Here is a 16,728-nt window from a genome sequence, read left to right on the forward strand (position 1 = left end):
TAAGATCCTATCTGCAGTCTCCCAAACTAATTTGAGGTTATCTTTGAACGTGGTTAAGTGATTACAACTGAGGATAAGAGCAAATCGTTCATTCTTATCCAAAAACAGGGCTTCTGAAGCCTATAAATACAGCCATAGGGCCTTTATTTGAACAAATCTAGAATTCTCGAGCTTTGGCGAAGCCCTATCGGTTAGGAGACTGAATGAGCATGAATTTTCAGAGAGGAGAAGGAGATCTAGTCGACTCATTCATCATAAAGAGTAATAGCTTAGGTAGACCCGCATGTAATCGTATGCTCCTGGCACGCTCAGTCAAAGTCCTGTTCATCCTCTCTACAATGTCGTTCTATTGCGACGTCCCTAGAGTAGTCCTTTCTAAGCGAATATCATTCGTAGCACAGAATCTCTTGAACTCCTCTAGCTCGTATTCTCCACCATTGTCTGATCTCAGACACTTCATTTTAGATCTGTCTCGTTCTCCACCATAGCCTTCCACTTCTTGAAGACCTTGAACACCTCTGACTTGTGCTTCATGAAGTAAACTCACACCTTTCTCGAGTAATCGTCGATAAAGGTGACATAATATCTAGAACCGCCAAAAAAAGACACATTGGCTGGACCCCATATATCTGTATGAATCAACTCTAGCTTCTGAGTCTTAGGTGACCTTCTACCCTTTTGGAAACTAACCATCTTCTGCTTCCCAAAGATACAGTCTTCACAAACTCGGACTTCCACAGAATCGATCCCGGTTAGCTTTCCCTGTGAATGTAAGATATTCATCCCTTTCTCGCTCATGTGTCCTAGCCTGTTGTGCCACAGATCTGTACTCTCTTTGCCAGCTATAATTGTGAGGATGTCACTCGCATATGAGGTAAGGTAGAGAGTACCTAATTTGTTGCCTCGGGCAACTACCATTGTACGTTGGAGATTCTTTATGAATCCCATGTGAATGTCGAAACATAACATTCTGCTCCAAGCTGTCCTACCGAAACAAGATTCCTCTTCAGCTTCAGTATGTGTCTCACGTTCTTCAAGTTCCACTTAGAGCCCTTCATCTGAATCTGCACATCACCTTTTTCAATAATATTATAGGGCTCATTGTCCCCCAAATACACTTTTCAAAAGTTCCCTGCTATATAATTCTGAAGAAGCTTCTTATTAGCAGTGGCGTGGAAAGAGGCTCCTGAGTCGACGACCTAAGAATCTGAATTGTTGTCCATAGCAATGATCAAAGCATCTTGCATGATATGAGCCTCCTGCTCACCAGCATCCTTCTTTGGACTCTTGCAGACTGAAGACATATGGCCCTCCTGGCCGCAGTTCCAACACTTTCCTTCCTTCTTTGGACTCTTGCAGACTGAAGACATATGGCCCTCCTGGCCGCAGTTCCAACACTTTCCTTTGATAGGCCTAACCTTCCCTGGCCGCAGTTCCAACACTTTCCTTTGATAGGCCTAACCTTCGAGTTTGACCTCTTCTTCACTGACTTCGATCGATTCTTGTTCTAGTTCTCTTTCTTCTGGCTTCTGTCTCTCTGCTTGAAGTTTAGGACTGAACCTGAACCTTCTGATTTGAACACTTTTCTTCTAACCTCCTCGATTAGAATCATACTGACCACCTCACTCAACTTTAACTTTTCCTTTCCCGCCAAATTACTGATTGCCGTCACATAACATGCCCAACTATTCGGTAACTGTGATAGTAATAAAAGGTCTGCACTTCATCATTGAACGTGATGTCTACGGAGATAAGCTGATCAACAATCATGTTGAACTCACTGAGGTGCATTGTGAAGGATCGTCCTTCTGCCATCTTGAGGTTGAAAAGAGTTTTGACCAGATGCACCTTGTTTGCTACAGATGGTTGCTCATACATCTTCGCGAGTGCTTCCATAAGCCCTACCGTTATCTTCTCCTTCAAGATATTGTGGGCTACTGTCTTGACGAGAGACAACCGGATTTATCCTAGAGCCTTCTTATCCAGTATCTCTCAATCATCGTCTGACTCCACTTTCTTCTGTTCCTTATCCTTGCCCATTAATAGGCGATACAAGTCCTTCTGGTATAGATGGTCCTCCATCTACGACTTCCAGTAGGCGAAGTCTGAATTAATCGTCAAACTTCTCGATCTTAGAGTTGATTTTCTCTACCATGGCTTTCTCATAAATTACCGAACGAAGCTTTGATACCAGTTGTTGATGATTCGAAACAATCAAATCGAACTCTTGCCCTTCCGGACCTTATTAGAAAGTTGAGCAAGAAAGAAATTCACCAAAAATCAAAAATAAAAACTTGCAGAAATAAGAACAAGAGAGAACACATGAATTTAACGAGGTTTGACAATGTGCCTACGTCCTCGGGAGCCATACCACACAATCTTTTTGATTAATTGAAGAAGGAATACAAACACTCAAACAATGGATTAATCTCTCTGAGATTCTCACTCTTTTTCTCTCTTTCTGATGGTTTTTCACGTTGTCTTATTAGCCCTAGAAAACATATAGATATATATATGAATCCTATCCCAAACAGAATTCAAAACATATTAGGAAACTGCCAGCTCGGCTCACGGTCGACCGTCGAACTAGTCGCGATTGACCGGATAAGCGACAGAAACCTAAAATGCCTACAGGGTATATACGATCGACCATAGAACCCATCGGGTCGACCGTGAAAAGTCCAGTGACTTTTCTCAGTAGTGTGCACGTTCGCAGTCGACCGCAGAGAGTATCGCGGTCAACCGCACTGTAGTTTTCCTGTTTCCTTCGTTTTGCTTCATCTTCTTGATTCCACATTCAGCTTCAGCTTTGGGTCTACACTTAGACTAACACCAAGTCTATTTAGAACATTTTTAACCACTATTTGTCTATATCTAATTTGCCCAGTCTAGTGGAACAATCCCTTTTTTTTTGCAGTGAATCCTTCATTCATGATAAAAATCTTCAAATTTTATAGGAGATCATTTTTCCTAAAGTTTGTTAGTGCCTTTGGAAAACTAGAAAAAAAATTGATTTTTAATGGGGTCAAGATTTCGGCTGAGATAGTGGCATTTAATATTGCTTACTTTGTTATTTTCTGGATGGTCACTTTTCATAAGAAAAAAACCAAAAATCTCAAGGGGATGATTCAACTCAAGAGTCTGCATTAGCTTCTATCAAGCAGTGATGAAGCTAAAGGTGTAGGTGGCAAAATCAACCCAAACCCACTTGCCCACCCATATTCACCCACTAAATGACCCATTCGATCCTACCCATTTAGTTAAATCATACTCCTTTTAAAAACACGAGTTCGGAAAAATCTTTCGGTAGACAAAAATACCTTTAGAATTCAAATACTAATCCATTAAGTAATAGTAAATTGATTTATTTAAAAATATTTATCCATAACTGTGCTTTGACCCTAAACGTGTTTTAATAGGAGTAGAAATCCTACAATAGGATTTAGTGACCCTAAACGTGTATTGATAGGAATAGAAATCCTATAATAGGATTTAGTGCTCTTATTTCAAAATATTTATACATAATCGTGCTTTGACCCTAAACATGTTTCGATAGGAGTAGAAACCCTACAATTCAAAACCAAACTTTTATTAAAGTATGCTGACTTACTAATTTAAAATCATTACGATATATAACATAAGGAAGCAAGCACTACTAGAAACAAGACTTTTAGCGACGGACAAACCCGTCGCTAAAAGTCGAAAATCCATCGCTAAAACTTTTAGCGACGGAAAAAATAAAATTCTGTCGCCAAAATACCGTCCGTACATTAAGGGTAGCTAAAATCACTTTTAGCGACGGATTTTCCGTCGCTAAAAGTTAGCGACGAAAAATTAGCAACGAAAAATCCGTCGTTCTATTTTTTTTAAAAAAAGAAAAAAATATTTTCCGTCGCTAAAAGTAACATTAGCGACGGAAAATCCGTCGCTAAAAGTACCTATAGCGACGGAAAATCCGTGGCTAAATATATCTAATATTTTTTTTAAAATTATTTTGAAAATTAAAAAAAACCTGTACAATAATATAATAAATTTAAAACTCTGTTCAATCAACAGTATAATATTCATTCTCACGCATATATAACACATATTTTAATAAAAATATCCCAAGATAATTAAAATTATTTATACAACACACATCATGATAAATATTGTTTATACATCACACACTCATTGTTTCCAAAGGTAAAAAACAAATCAGTCCTCCTGATCATCATCCTCCTCATCATCACCAGCTCCACCTTGTCTAGAAATCCAGACCTGCAAATATAAATCAAACGTTAACAACATGGCATGACATGCAAGTATAACAATAAGAGAGTATCATGACATATTCTTATGTATTATATGTTTCAAAGAGAGTATCATGACATATTCTTATGTATTATACGCACGCACATATTCTATTTCTTATGTACACGCATGCACGCGTATACGCACGCACGCACTCGTACACGCACCAAATCCGTACTCCTCCCCTTCCTCAACCACGACCAAAGCCCCCACCCACCCACCCAAACAGTACCAGTACATATAACTTGCAGAACAACCATAGGAGTAGTACATAATGAGCTCATATTAAACATAAACTTTGATCATTAGAGTTAGCAAGAAAAACTATCTGAAGGCCCCCTCTATCTTGCCTCCACAAACTCATGCTTGCTACATCTGAGGATTGGAAGAAGAATAGGCCTGGCTAACATTTTTCATATTCACTTTTCTTAGTTCCCACTACTTTGTGCACAGTGGAAACACACTAATTAAAACCTAATACAACAATAGCAGCAGCTCAACTTTATCCCATGTCTGGTGTGCCCTATACGAATCTCCGGCCAGCTCTATCAAGGCCCCCCTTCTCTATTAATTAAGAATATCACATCCTTGTAACTGCTGCAGCTCCACATCCATTTAGGTATACCTGTAATCCTCACCACTCCACTAACTAAACTCTGACTAGTTGCCTGCATCTTTTATGCCCCATCTCTGATTATCACTTCTTTAATCTCATCAACCTAAAAAGGAAAACCATAATGACACAAACAAATGCACAACAATATCTCATTATGAATGTTCATTGTTCGCCCATGACTATTAAGCTAAAGATACAAATCAATTGTGTGTGACTATCGGGATAGTGAATCAAGTCAAGCTTTTGACCATAAACCACTTGTGATTAAAAAAATCAATTGATAGCAAAATGTGTTCACTCATTGTGTCAATGAACATCCACTTTCTGAACTATTTATGCATAAGTATGATTTTTCCAATTAAAGATATTGGCTCTTCATGATGCATTGTTATGCTTTTCCCAAGAAAATATTTTTGTTCTTCATGATGCATTATCAACTTGGCATACAATAGAGAGTATATATAATTATATATTTAATTTTTTTGATCAAACAATAGAGAGCATATATATTAAAATTATATATTTAATTCATTTAATTTAAAAAAGTAAAGTATATCTATCTGAGAGTATATATAATTCTTTTGATCAAACACGATAAACTTGTATCTGAGTGATGCATACTCATGCATAAAACAATGCATATCTTATGAATGCTCTTGTTCAGCTTTACTACGGTTTCAAATAATGTCATATATGTTCCTTAATCTGATCAATAACATCATACTGGAGCTCCCGTACTTCCTCAAATATATAAAGGAGCAAGGATAACTGTACTACAAGAGTTATACTACTCTCCTTTCCTATAAATTGCAAAGTGAAATAATGAGTTGTTATGGACTCCGCGCTTCCGTGTCTCTAGTAATACAAGAGTAGGACAACTCTCATGATAATGTAGACTGTGAACACTTACAATCCAAGATCTACATGTTAGAAAACTATAGTGCTTGAAATTATTGCTCAATTAATGCATCAAATAACTTATCCATAATCAATCCATAGTTTTGAGTCTATGTATCTAATAATGAATTTGGATGCTCTCTGCTTCTTGTCACAATTCTACGTTTATATTCAGGACATATATGTCATTATTATTCTAACTATAACGCGTCTATATCTCAATTAATTTTATTTCTAATTCGAAACAGATTACAATAATTTATTTAGTAAAAAAATAAATAAACAAACTCAACTACTGAATGAAATCAATTGACTGACTCACGTGATGGTCTCTCCTCAGTCGGCGACGGCGAAGTTATTCCTCGTGAAAAACGACAGGATCTCTCCCGCCACCTGATTCGGCGGCGCCCCTCCCCCTTCATTCTTCACGTACGCCTTCTGCACCACCTGCACGAAAACACCGAATTTACACAAACACATCCTCATAATTTTTTTTAATTACGAAAAGCACCTCGGCAGAATATAAAATTGGGCGGAGAGAGAAAGATAGATGGAGGGGAGCGAGGTACCTTGAGAGAGAGAGGGATTGGGCGGCGGGTCTACATTCTTATTATCTTTTGATGACGGATACTTGGATTAAAGTTTCATATCTAGATCCATCGTAATAATTCCCTCTGACTTCAGGAGATAGTACATCATCATTCTCCGGAATCCATTGAATTCCTACCCTAAAATTCTCTTGTAGCCGCCAAAAGGACACATTCACCCGATTTCCTCTAGCCTATTTTAAGCCTGTGGTTTTGACATTCTAACAAGTTCCTTCATTTCCTTCACTTCAACTAAAACATAACACGATTATGTTGTTCTGACTTCTAATAGGTAAGAGTATCATCGTAGATAATCATGCATAACTGTGCTCATAAGCAATTTGCTTTTAGTTTCTCAATAAGGTCCAATGATGAATATTAGCTCTGTGAACAGAACCCAAAATTGAAACTTTTTAGCACGGGCCTTAATTTTCCAAAAATTAAAACATTCAAAACAATATAAACAAGAATCGGAAACAATAAAAAATTACTTACAGCCCAAAAATCTTGAAATAATCCACCGAATGATCCACAGGCTGGACACTTCTACACGATCCGCATATGAGAAAAATAGTCCGCCGCCGCCCCGCAGTTCCAGCACGCGGATGCTCCGCCGCCGCCGCCCGTTTCCGACGAGGAGGCGAAGGCTCTCGAAACCCTAGAATTCCGTAAGAGGGAGCGAAGAAAGTGGATTTGAGCCCTAGGGTTTGGCGAGGAGAGGAAATGGCGAGCGAAAGCCCTAGATGTTTGAGGATCAGGGCAGGAATTGGAGAGTAGGCAGAGGGGGGGAGAGGGAGGAAATGAATGGATTTCTCCTGATCGCCATTTTCACTTGGATTGAGGCCGGGCGCGGGAGAGGAGGGCAGATTCGAGAAGAGGGGAGGGGGGGATGAGGAGAGGGAGCTAGGGGGAGGGGACATGAGGAGAGATGGGGAAATGAGAGGGATTCGGGGAAAAAACTCTCTCGGGCGCGGGCTGTCCAATTTTTTTGGGCATGCCCGCGCCCAAAATTTTTTCTAACTTTTAGATTTTAGTGACGGAAATTACTTTTAGCGACGAAAATTCCGTCGTTAAAAATGGTTTTAGCGACGAAAATTTCCTGACAGAAAATTTCCGTCAGGAAATTAATAGTGACGGAAATTTTCCGTCGCCAATAATGAAATTTTCGTCAGCAAAACTTTATTACCGACGAAAAAATAGCGACGGAAAATTCCGTCGCTATAATATGACTTATAGCGACGGAATTTTCCGTCGCTAAAGTACCGTCGGTAATAGTTTATTTTCTAGCAGTGTTAAGGTGAAAAAAAAGTATTTCAAAGTTTAAGAAATTATACTATTATTATTTAAATAGAACTTTATTTGCAATTATTATCCTCTCATATGTAACATCACATACCAATATATATATTAGCTAAGAAATTAGAGCAACTTTCATAGAACTTTTATCTCCTTCTATAGGTATGTGATTTTGTTGTTTTCTTCTTACTAGATTAGATTAGATTAGATTATCTTTTTTTCCTATCAAGTCTATTTCTTCTTATTAGATTAGATTAGATTATTTTAAAGCAAATAATAATTTTTACAACACTTTCATCTTCTTCAACATGTATGTGTCTTTGTTAATTTTTTATTAGATTAGATTATTTAAATAGAACTCTATTTGCAATTGTTATCCGCTATTTCAAGTCTATTTGCAAAGGGGTGAAGGCCTTGTCCTAATTTGAGTAGGGTTCTTATTGATATTATAGTTGATTAGTTAATGTGTCATTGCACGAGGCTTAGAGTCCAGGTTATTGAAGGTTTCATCTCATCTTTTAAGAATTGTAAACAAATAAATCAAATGTATACTTTCTTTTATTATTAGGACTACGAATCCAACTCAACTTTAAAACAAATGAAATCCTTTTCTTAGTAGGAGTCAGTTCACAAGCCAACTATTTATCACTATCACAAGGATGTATCCATAATATTAGAACATCAACATTGTATAGAGAAGCGCTCATCAACTTTGGAGGTTGCGGATTGAAAGTACGTACAAAATTTATGTTCTTCCCTTCCTTTTCTTTATTTATTTGTTTTGCTTTATGTATTTCATGCTTATTTATTTATTTTTACATGGACACGTATCTGGTTGATATGAATCATACATACGAGCATGATCATGTATTTTGCAAGCGATTTGTCAATAATTTCTCTTATGTGCAATGTGACAGAGTTAAGATCTTATATAATTATATACGACTTAAGTATTATTATTATTTTGCACAACCGGTTTGGAACTATACACAACGAAGTCCTCTTTTTTTTTGGTGTGTGGGTGTGTGTTGTTTTACGTTATTGTGAATTCTTCTTTCTTTTTTGTTTTGTTTTTTTATTATCCGCATCCATCAACGTGGATATACAACTCACATGCATTGTTGTTGAGTTTATGCAAATCCACTTTTATTATTTTATTCTTATTTGTTTACTCTGCATATGCACAATTTGTTAGCCCACATTAGTCCTTTATTCGATCACGTCATCTATAAAAGATGAATCTTTTTTTTATTTGACTATCTATCGGTCATCATACCATAGGTCAAAGCCATTTATTTGACTGTTTGCCAGTCGTGAGTATCGTAGGTCGAAGCCATTTACTTGAATGTGTTGTCAGTCATGAGTACTGTAAGACGGAGACGTTTTGACCGCATATCGATCACTGGGTTATAGAAATATTAATGTGTTGGTTGGTAAGGAAAGCAAGTGATTTAGGAGGAGAGGTGATTGGCTCAACTTGTATAAATAAATAAGTCAAGATTTGCATTATGTAGTTAATTATAATTTTTGTTCATAACATGCAGTTAATTATATAAATGAAGGTTATAAATCAAGAATTGCAACTTAGAAAAGGACTCCTTATCCATTTACTATTCACTTACCGTGATAACCTTTTCTAATATTTATTTTCTATGTTAAATTATGTTAAGTTAGAGTTTTATCACAACAACCTATAGCAAGCAAAGTCACAAACTTTTTAAATATTTGGTTCACAAATTTTAATATTTTATAAAGGTCCTCGCGAAATTTTCTATATTTTCCAAATGGACCCCCTAGCATATATGTCTACATATATAGTTAAGTTCTCAATCTTATACAACACTTCTATCACTCAAATACTCTGCTCATGCACCACCCAAACTTACAAGTGCAGTTTTGTAGTTAAGCCACATCATACTTCCAATTTTGCATGACACCCCCTATTGATTTCCTAAAATGAACCAAGACTCATATTATCTATATATCACCTTTAAAAAAAAGAAATTCTAATTGTAATCAACTATTGTGCAGTACTTTTTTGATATAATTTTCTTATAGTTTTTTATTTTTTGATACGCTATTTGTTTACCTATAGGATAATACAATCTTAATTTTAATTTCGTACTCAAGATTTACTCCATGATTACGAGTATCATCGGGTTAGTAAGGAATATCAATAATTTATATATTTCAATTGTGATAGTGATTATAGTTGGTTGTTTACTATTGAATTTTTATGAAAATATATGTTACTTTGTCTAACTATCTACATTGCTCATATGTATTTATAAATTAATAATAATATGACATATGATTTTCCTTTGTAGAAATTTATTCTCTGGTTTTTGGATTACATAACCACTATACAACACTTTCTAGCATAAATGACCTTATTCAAACTGGCTTCAAGCTAAGGTTTGCATTGATTATATATATATATAGTATATATATATATATATATATATTATATATATATATATATATATAATATATATATATAATATAATATATATATATATATATATATTATAATATATATTATATATAGGCTTGGCCCTCTTTGTTTTGATGATGTTTAACAAATAATTTGGCCAACATAAGTTGTTTGTTCTAAGTGTTTAAGTATTTCTGATTTATTGTAGACAAACAACGAGTGGAGGATGGATGTTAATTGAGCTTCAACGATAAATCTCCAATGGAGGTTGGCAGAATAGTGGAGTGAATCTATCGCAATTCAAATTAAAATGATTCAAGTCAAGGGCTTCATGTCATCACAAGTTAGTCGCATGTCGAGCTTATGAAGACCTATAGCTGAGTAATCTAGTTTAGGGAGTTTATAATTATGTGTGGTTAAGTACTTTAAGGCTCAATCAATATACACACAGCATTTTAATTGGTTTCTTGTATATATATGTAGTGTATATATATATATACAACACAAGTTTTGGTTTATATATATATATAATATATATATATATTATATATATATATATATATATATATATATATATATATTATATATATATATTATATATATATATATATTATTATAATATATATATATATATATATATATATAATATATATATTATATATATATATATATCACTTTAATTTTGGTTTCTATGTATACATATAGTTTTATATATACATATATGTTTTGGTTTGATAGTTTTCAAGTTTTAATATGAAACAATTGAATACAATTGAAAATACATTTCTTGTTTCATACTTATATGCATATATATAATTTTATCAATATCAATTTTATTTAGTTCAATGAAATCATATTTATTATTTTTGAAAAGTTTGCAAAATATGCAATTTTGTGAAAATATTGTATTCTAAGTTTTTGGACTTAACAATAATCATATACATCTTTTATTAAGTCTACAAAATTATTTTGTAATGTTTCAAAACATGGTTAAGCTAAAATGTCAAAACCCATGTGTTTACATTTTTATGTTTTGGACTATTTTGTAAAATAATGATATTTTTTATTTGGGAGGTTCTTTTTGTAAACCAGTTTTTATAACATGTTTATTATCATGTCTACAATCATTTCCCAAAGTTTCATAATTTTTGGAATTTGTTTGATATTTTTAAACAGGGTTTCAAAATTAGAAAACTGCTTCAAACCTGCATATTGTCATATATCAGTTTACGGTCGACCGCCTGGAGTCCAGAGACTCAGATTGATTTTCAATGGCTCGGGGTCTAGAGAGTTTTGCGGTCGCCCGCCACGGTCGACCGGCTGATATCCAGAGCCCAAATTAGTTTCTGGACCTGCTCGTGGTTGACTGCGCATTTTTCACGGTCGACCGCCAAACTATCTTTCAGCTTCCAACGGCTAGTTTCCAGAGCCGTTTTTTGGGTTGGTTTTTTTGTCTTTTCTTGGCTTTCTCTTGGCTTTGGGGTTTCATATAAATACCCCATTATACATCAGTTCTTACAATTATCTAAAAAATGTTTTAAACAAGTTTAACAGGGGTTTTAAAGTTTGTTTAGTATGTTTTAAAAGAGTTTGTTTGTGAAGAAGTTTCTTACAAGGGAGGAGATCATCTACATTGTTTGAAGCTTCATTTTAATCCATCTCTCCATCTTGTTTTTCAGAGAAGAATTTCTAAACTCAATACTAACTTTGTATTAATTATTTGTTGTTTATCATTTTCATCAAGCTAGGGTTTACATTGAGTTTATGGTTAATTTTCTTATTGCTTACACACACAATCATTGAGCTTGTTGTATTTGCATACATTGTATAATTGGGTTATGAGGAATTATAACAATTGAGAGTGAGCTTAATTGAGTTCTCATCTATTGTAGAGAACAAATTTGTATTTGTGAGCCTTAATTGTGTAGATCACTTTGTAATACACTTGTACACCGAGAGGAGTGTGTGGTGAGAGACGTGGTCATCCTAAGAGGAGTGCAGTAGGTGGTAATGCCTAGAAAGAGGTTGTAATTCCTAACAATTGAGGAAGACACGGACTAGAGACCAACACTTAAGAGGGTGTAAAGTGGGATTGTAAGAGCGTGAGATTGTAAAATTTTCGGTTAGCTAAAAAACCGAGTGTGAGGTGTAAACGTTATTCGGGTGAGCGTAGAAAACTCGGTTGTGATAGTGAATTTCTCCCCGGGAGTGGGGAGCGGAGACGTAAGACGGAAGGTCCGAACTCCGTGATCATATTGTGTGTTTGTATTGTTTATATTGCCCTATCTCAATTGTATCTTTAGTTTAGATTGTTTCCCCTTGTGTTGTTTATATATCATTGCATATATTTTATCATATAGTATATATCTCTTTGTTCATATTGTATATTATTGCTCATAACATATTGTATATCTATCTTACAAGAATAATTTATTAATAAGTTTTAATTGGCATAAAATCTATATATATATATAGTGTGTGTGTGTATTAATAAGACCATATAAAAAAAAATTTAAATAGAACAGAACACTCCAATCTCCACTATTAGAAAAAAATAAAATATGTTCAGTTGAGAGATGAGCAGAAGAAAGCTTACATTCAAAGAAGTGCAGATAATAAGAAAAAGAGACAAAGTACTGGTAATACTATTAATAGCAAACGACAACATAAAGTTGACATATTTTGCGGAGCCCTACTACTGGCCTGTGAGCGTCAAAGGCTGGTGAGATATACTTTATGATTTATTAAAAGGGTCATATAACATTATATATTAGTTTATTAATACTTATATCTGTGCTAGAGCAAATTCTTCATGAACTAATATGTTCTTTACTATATAAGCTACGCATTCCAAAGTCTTATGTCTATTGTGGAGTCAAAAAGTTTGAACACGAGCCCCCAACATTTTGCTATCACAACAGTAAAATCCACCTAGCAGATGTGAATATTTCAAATGAATTATATGCCTTTTATACAATACAATCGCCAGAGACAATTGAGTTTCAAAGCTACACCAGATTTGATAGGGAGTTTGCATCAAATAAAAAAAATTTACATTTAGAGCATAAGACAAAATATATCGATAAACCCCCAATAACTTTTGCATTAAACCTCAATATCTATTAGGTAAATTATGCTAAAAACCTGATACCTTTCAGAATGCCTTTTTTGTAGTTTTTCTGTTCTAATTTATATGGTTTATCTAAGAAATACGGTAATTTATTGGGTTTTTTTTTTGCAATTCCAAAAACTACTAAAGAAATCTTTTTAGATTTTGAAAGTTAATCGGGATTTACTACAAAATGCTGAAAGTTCTCAGGGGTTTTGTGTAATTTACTCTTGATAGCATTAGTTAATTAATAAAGGACTATATTACATATAACTAATTAAAATATAATATATAGTTTGGTATTAATTAATTATATTTTACAACCATTGATCTCTGATGTTAATAATATTTATAGGGCAGTAAAATACCTCGTTAGTTTGCAAATACCCTTAAAAGACCTCATTAGTTTGCAAAAATCCTCGATGTTTGCAGAAAACCCCCAAATGTTTGCAGAAAGCCCCCAAAAGTTTACAAATAGGTCCTTAAAAGTTACATGTTTTCCCTCACATTTGCAAATAGACCCTTAAAAGGTTTTTATATATAAAAGCCTAATAGGTAAATGAGTTATTGGGTAACCTATGGACCCCTCATTTAATAAAAAGATGGACGAGAAGTGATCCATTTAACAATTAAAGTGTGCCCATCCATTTATGACCCATCCAAAACCCACCCCACTCCACCCATTTGACAACCCTTAACAATTAAAGTTTACCGTATTGAAAGTAATCCAGTTGGGTTGTGGTTAAAATAAGTAAACAAGAGAAAGGAAATAACCTAAATCTGACTGAATGACATTTTTGAGTTTCTTCGAGTTCATAGCTTTCTTTTTCTTCTTCATGAATGATTGATTGTTTACATTTCTCCTCTTCCTCAGTTAAAGAGACACTCCAACTAACAAATCATCTGTAGATCTTTTATTTTCCATGATATCATGATGCCTTTACGTACTCTTCCTATAATTAGCGCTAATAGTTTATTAAGATAAGAGAATAGTACTTGTTTAAAGTCTGAATTGTACCTGAGATGCGAAATTTAGTGGACTCCTCAGTAAAGATTCGACAGATCACCGACTAATAGAAGTATCTTCTTAGTTCTATATTGCTAATTATAGTAGTCATAACAATATCTTTAGCTTAACAATATAAGTCCGGGCCACACATTACCGTAAAGATGAAAGTGATGTTAATTCCTAAAACTAAATTAAGAAATATGGTTTAATTTGGTGACCAAACGCATATCAGATTACTAAACAACAAGCCAGTGGTCCAACAGTACTATAAGGTGTTGTGACCATCTAATAGTAATCTACAACATTTTCATACTCAATGAGTGCAATTTTTATTCATTTTTCATTCAAAAAAAAAACGAATATATATATATATATATTACTCAATACTATGTTATTCACAGGAATGAGACTTAGTTTTAATAAGAGTAAAGGAATGGAATAGGTTAAGTCAGCCACCTAGCGGACTTTAAAATAAATCCAGGGACAATATATTAGTGTCTCATTGGTTCAACCTCCCTCAAGCGAAATTGTTTAAAAATTCATTCAAGAAGGTTTTAAGCAGAAGTAGCTGATGAATAGATTGCTTCATAGGAAAACAAGGATCAGTGAAACATAATTTTGATATAGTATATATAATACTATACACCAAGTTGATCTAAACTTCAAGATATTGGATTTCTATGGAGCTTGTAGCTCCAGCAACATAGCTCCAACACTCCACTACGAATGTTTTCTTGCTTAATTTTCCTCCTTTATATAGCTTCTAGCTAGTTCATGAAGTGTTTAAGAGCATCACTATTATTAATCTCCTGTATTAAGTCTTAATCCATGGCCAACCCCTCTAAGTTCTATGAGGTCCTAAACCTTTCAGAGGACTCCTCTCCTCAAGAAATCCGAAAAGCCTATAAAATTCTTGCGAAAAAATGGCATCCTGACAAGCACCCGGTCTCCTCCAAACGAGAGGCAGAGGCCAAATTCAAAGCCATCTCTCAAGCCTATGAGGTATTTATAAAAAACATACTATATATTAAGCTTGATTACCCTCACTATGTATGAATCTCTTAGAGAAGAATATATATTCATGTAGGATTAATTGTCATAATTTTCTTTATAGGCGCTTAGCGATCAGGAGTTTACAAATAAAGCCAGTGTCCATGGAAATACGCACTTGAACTTAAAGAGGTCATGTAGCTCAGTCTCTAATGATGTAAAGAGGAAGCCTATGCCAAAAGAGAGCAAGCTTGAATGCACACTTGAGGAGCTCTTTTGGGGTTGCAAGAAAGAAGTCAAGTTTACAAGAGATGTCGTCACAAACGCTGGGTAAGTAAATTTGATATGCATATATATATATATAGCTGATAGTTGTAAATTGTATTATGATTCCAAAGTACTCAGAGAGTAGAAATGATCATTTGAGAAGTCTTTGAACTAACATCAAAGTTATAATAACTACGTGATAACTGACAAAATCCTATTAAGGGGAAGTTCTTCTGGTTAGTTTTCGGTGAAAGTATTCTGACACGAGGAGAAATTTGGTATACATTTTTTCCTTCTCTTCTTCTTCTTCTTCATCATCTTATTATGATTATTATTCTTGCTATAATTGCGATATAGATTTTGAGAAGTAAACTGTATGATGTACATTGCCTACATAGTTTGTCATGCGCTACTAAAGTGTCATGTATCGTAACAACCTTTTTCCTTGGCAGATGGTAAACACCTTGCTCTACAAATAATCATAATGACTATGCAGTAGTAAGATTAAGAGACATTTGCTTAAGAATTTATTGAACGGAAAAATTTTAGTTTTTCATTCCGTGAGAGAATTATTTAGTTAACCTCTTTTATTTGCCTTTTGCCCCCTAATATTGCAGGTGGGTTCTCCAAAAGCAAGAATGTCATACAATAACAGTAAAGCCAGGATGGAGGAAAGGAACTAAGATAATATTCGACTCGATGGGAGACGAAATGCCCGGGTTTCTCCCTGCTGACATTGTATTCTTAATCTCAGAAAAATACCACCCCTTGTTCAAGAGAATCGGCGACAATCTAGTACTGAAAGTAAAAGTTACCTTAGCAAATGCACTCACTGGTTGGTCATTTACCTTTAGGCTTATCGATGGAGAAAAGATAAGCTGTTATTTTCATAATGAAATTATATTTCCCGGATATGAGAAGGTGATTAAAGGCAAAGGCATGCCGATAGCTAATAAGCATGGAGCGAGGGGAGATTTGATAATTAAGTTTCATGTTGTTTTTCCTCGAGAGTTGAGTGGAGAACAGAGGAAGTGTGTGGTTGAGCTTCTTAAAGAGAGCAATTGAATGTACTTATCAGAATCTTGTATACATAGCTTACTGAACTTTTAGTAAAAAAAAATATTATGTTGCAATATTATCGGTTTAGTTTGGTTTATCGAAATGTTGTGGTATGCTTTTTGAGTGGTGTCGTAAATAGCATAGTCAATTTTTTTTTTTTTTTTTTTTTTT

The 16,728-nt window shown here is 34.5% G+C and overlaps 1 protein-coding gene and 1 long non-coding RNA gene across 2 annotated transcripts; one reads left to right on the forward strand and one right to left on the reverse strand.

The window, feature by feature from the left end:
* On the reverse strand, positions 4,089-6,965 carry LOC109824667. The gene is made up of 4 exons (XR_002242725.1): positions 6,889-6,965; positions 6,376-6,777; positions 6,129-6,253; positions 4,089-4,260 (listed from the first exon to the last, which is right to left on the reverse strand). It is a non-coding gene; the product is annotated as an uncharacterized LOC109824667 (long non-coding RNA).
* Positions 14,928-16,587, forward strand: LOC109824421 (dnaJ homolog subfamily B member 13-like). The gene is made up of 3 exons (XM_020391014.1): positions 14,928-15,243; positions 15,356-15,561; positions 16,116-16,587. Exons 1-3 carry the CDS (start codon positions 15,070-15,072, stop codon positions 16,561-16,563), a joined length of 828 nt encoding a protein of 275 aa, XP_020246603.1. The 5' UTR covers positions 14,928-15,069; the 3' UTR covers positions 16,564-16,587.

Source organism: Asparagus officinalis, chromosome 9 (genome assembly GCF_001876935.1).
Source record: "Asparagus officinalis chromosome 9, Aspof.V1, whole genome shotgun sequence".
Lineage (NCBI taxonomy): Eukaryota > Viridiplantae > Streptophyta > Magnoliopsida > Asparagales > Asparagaceae > Asparagus > Asparagus officinalis.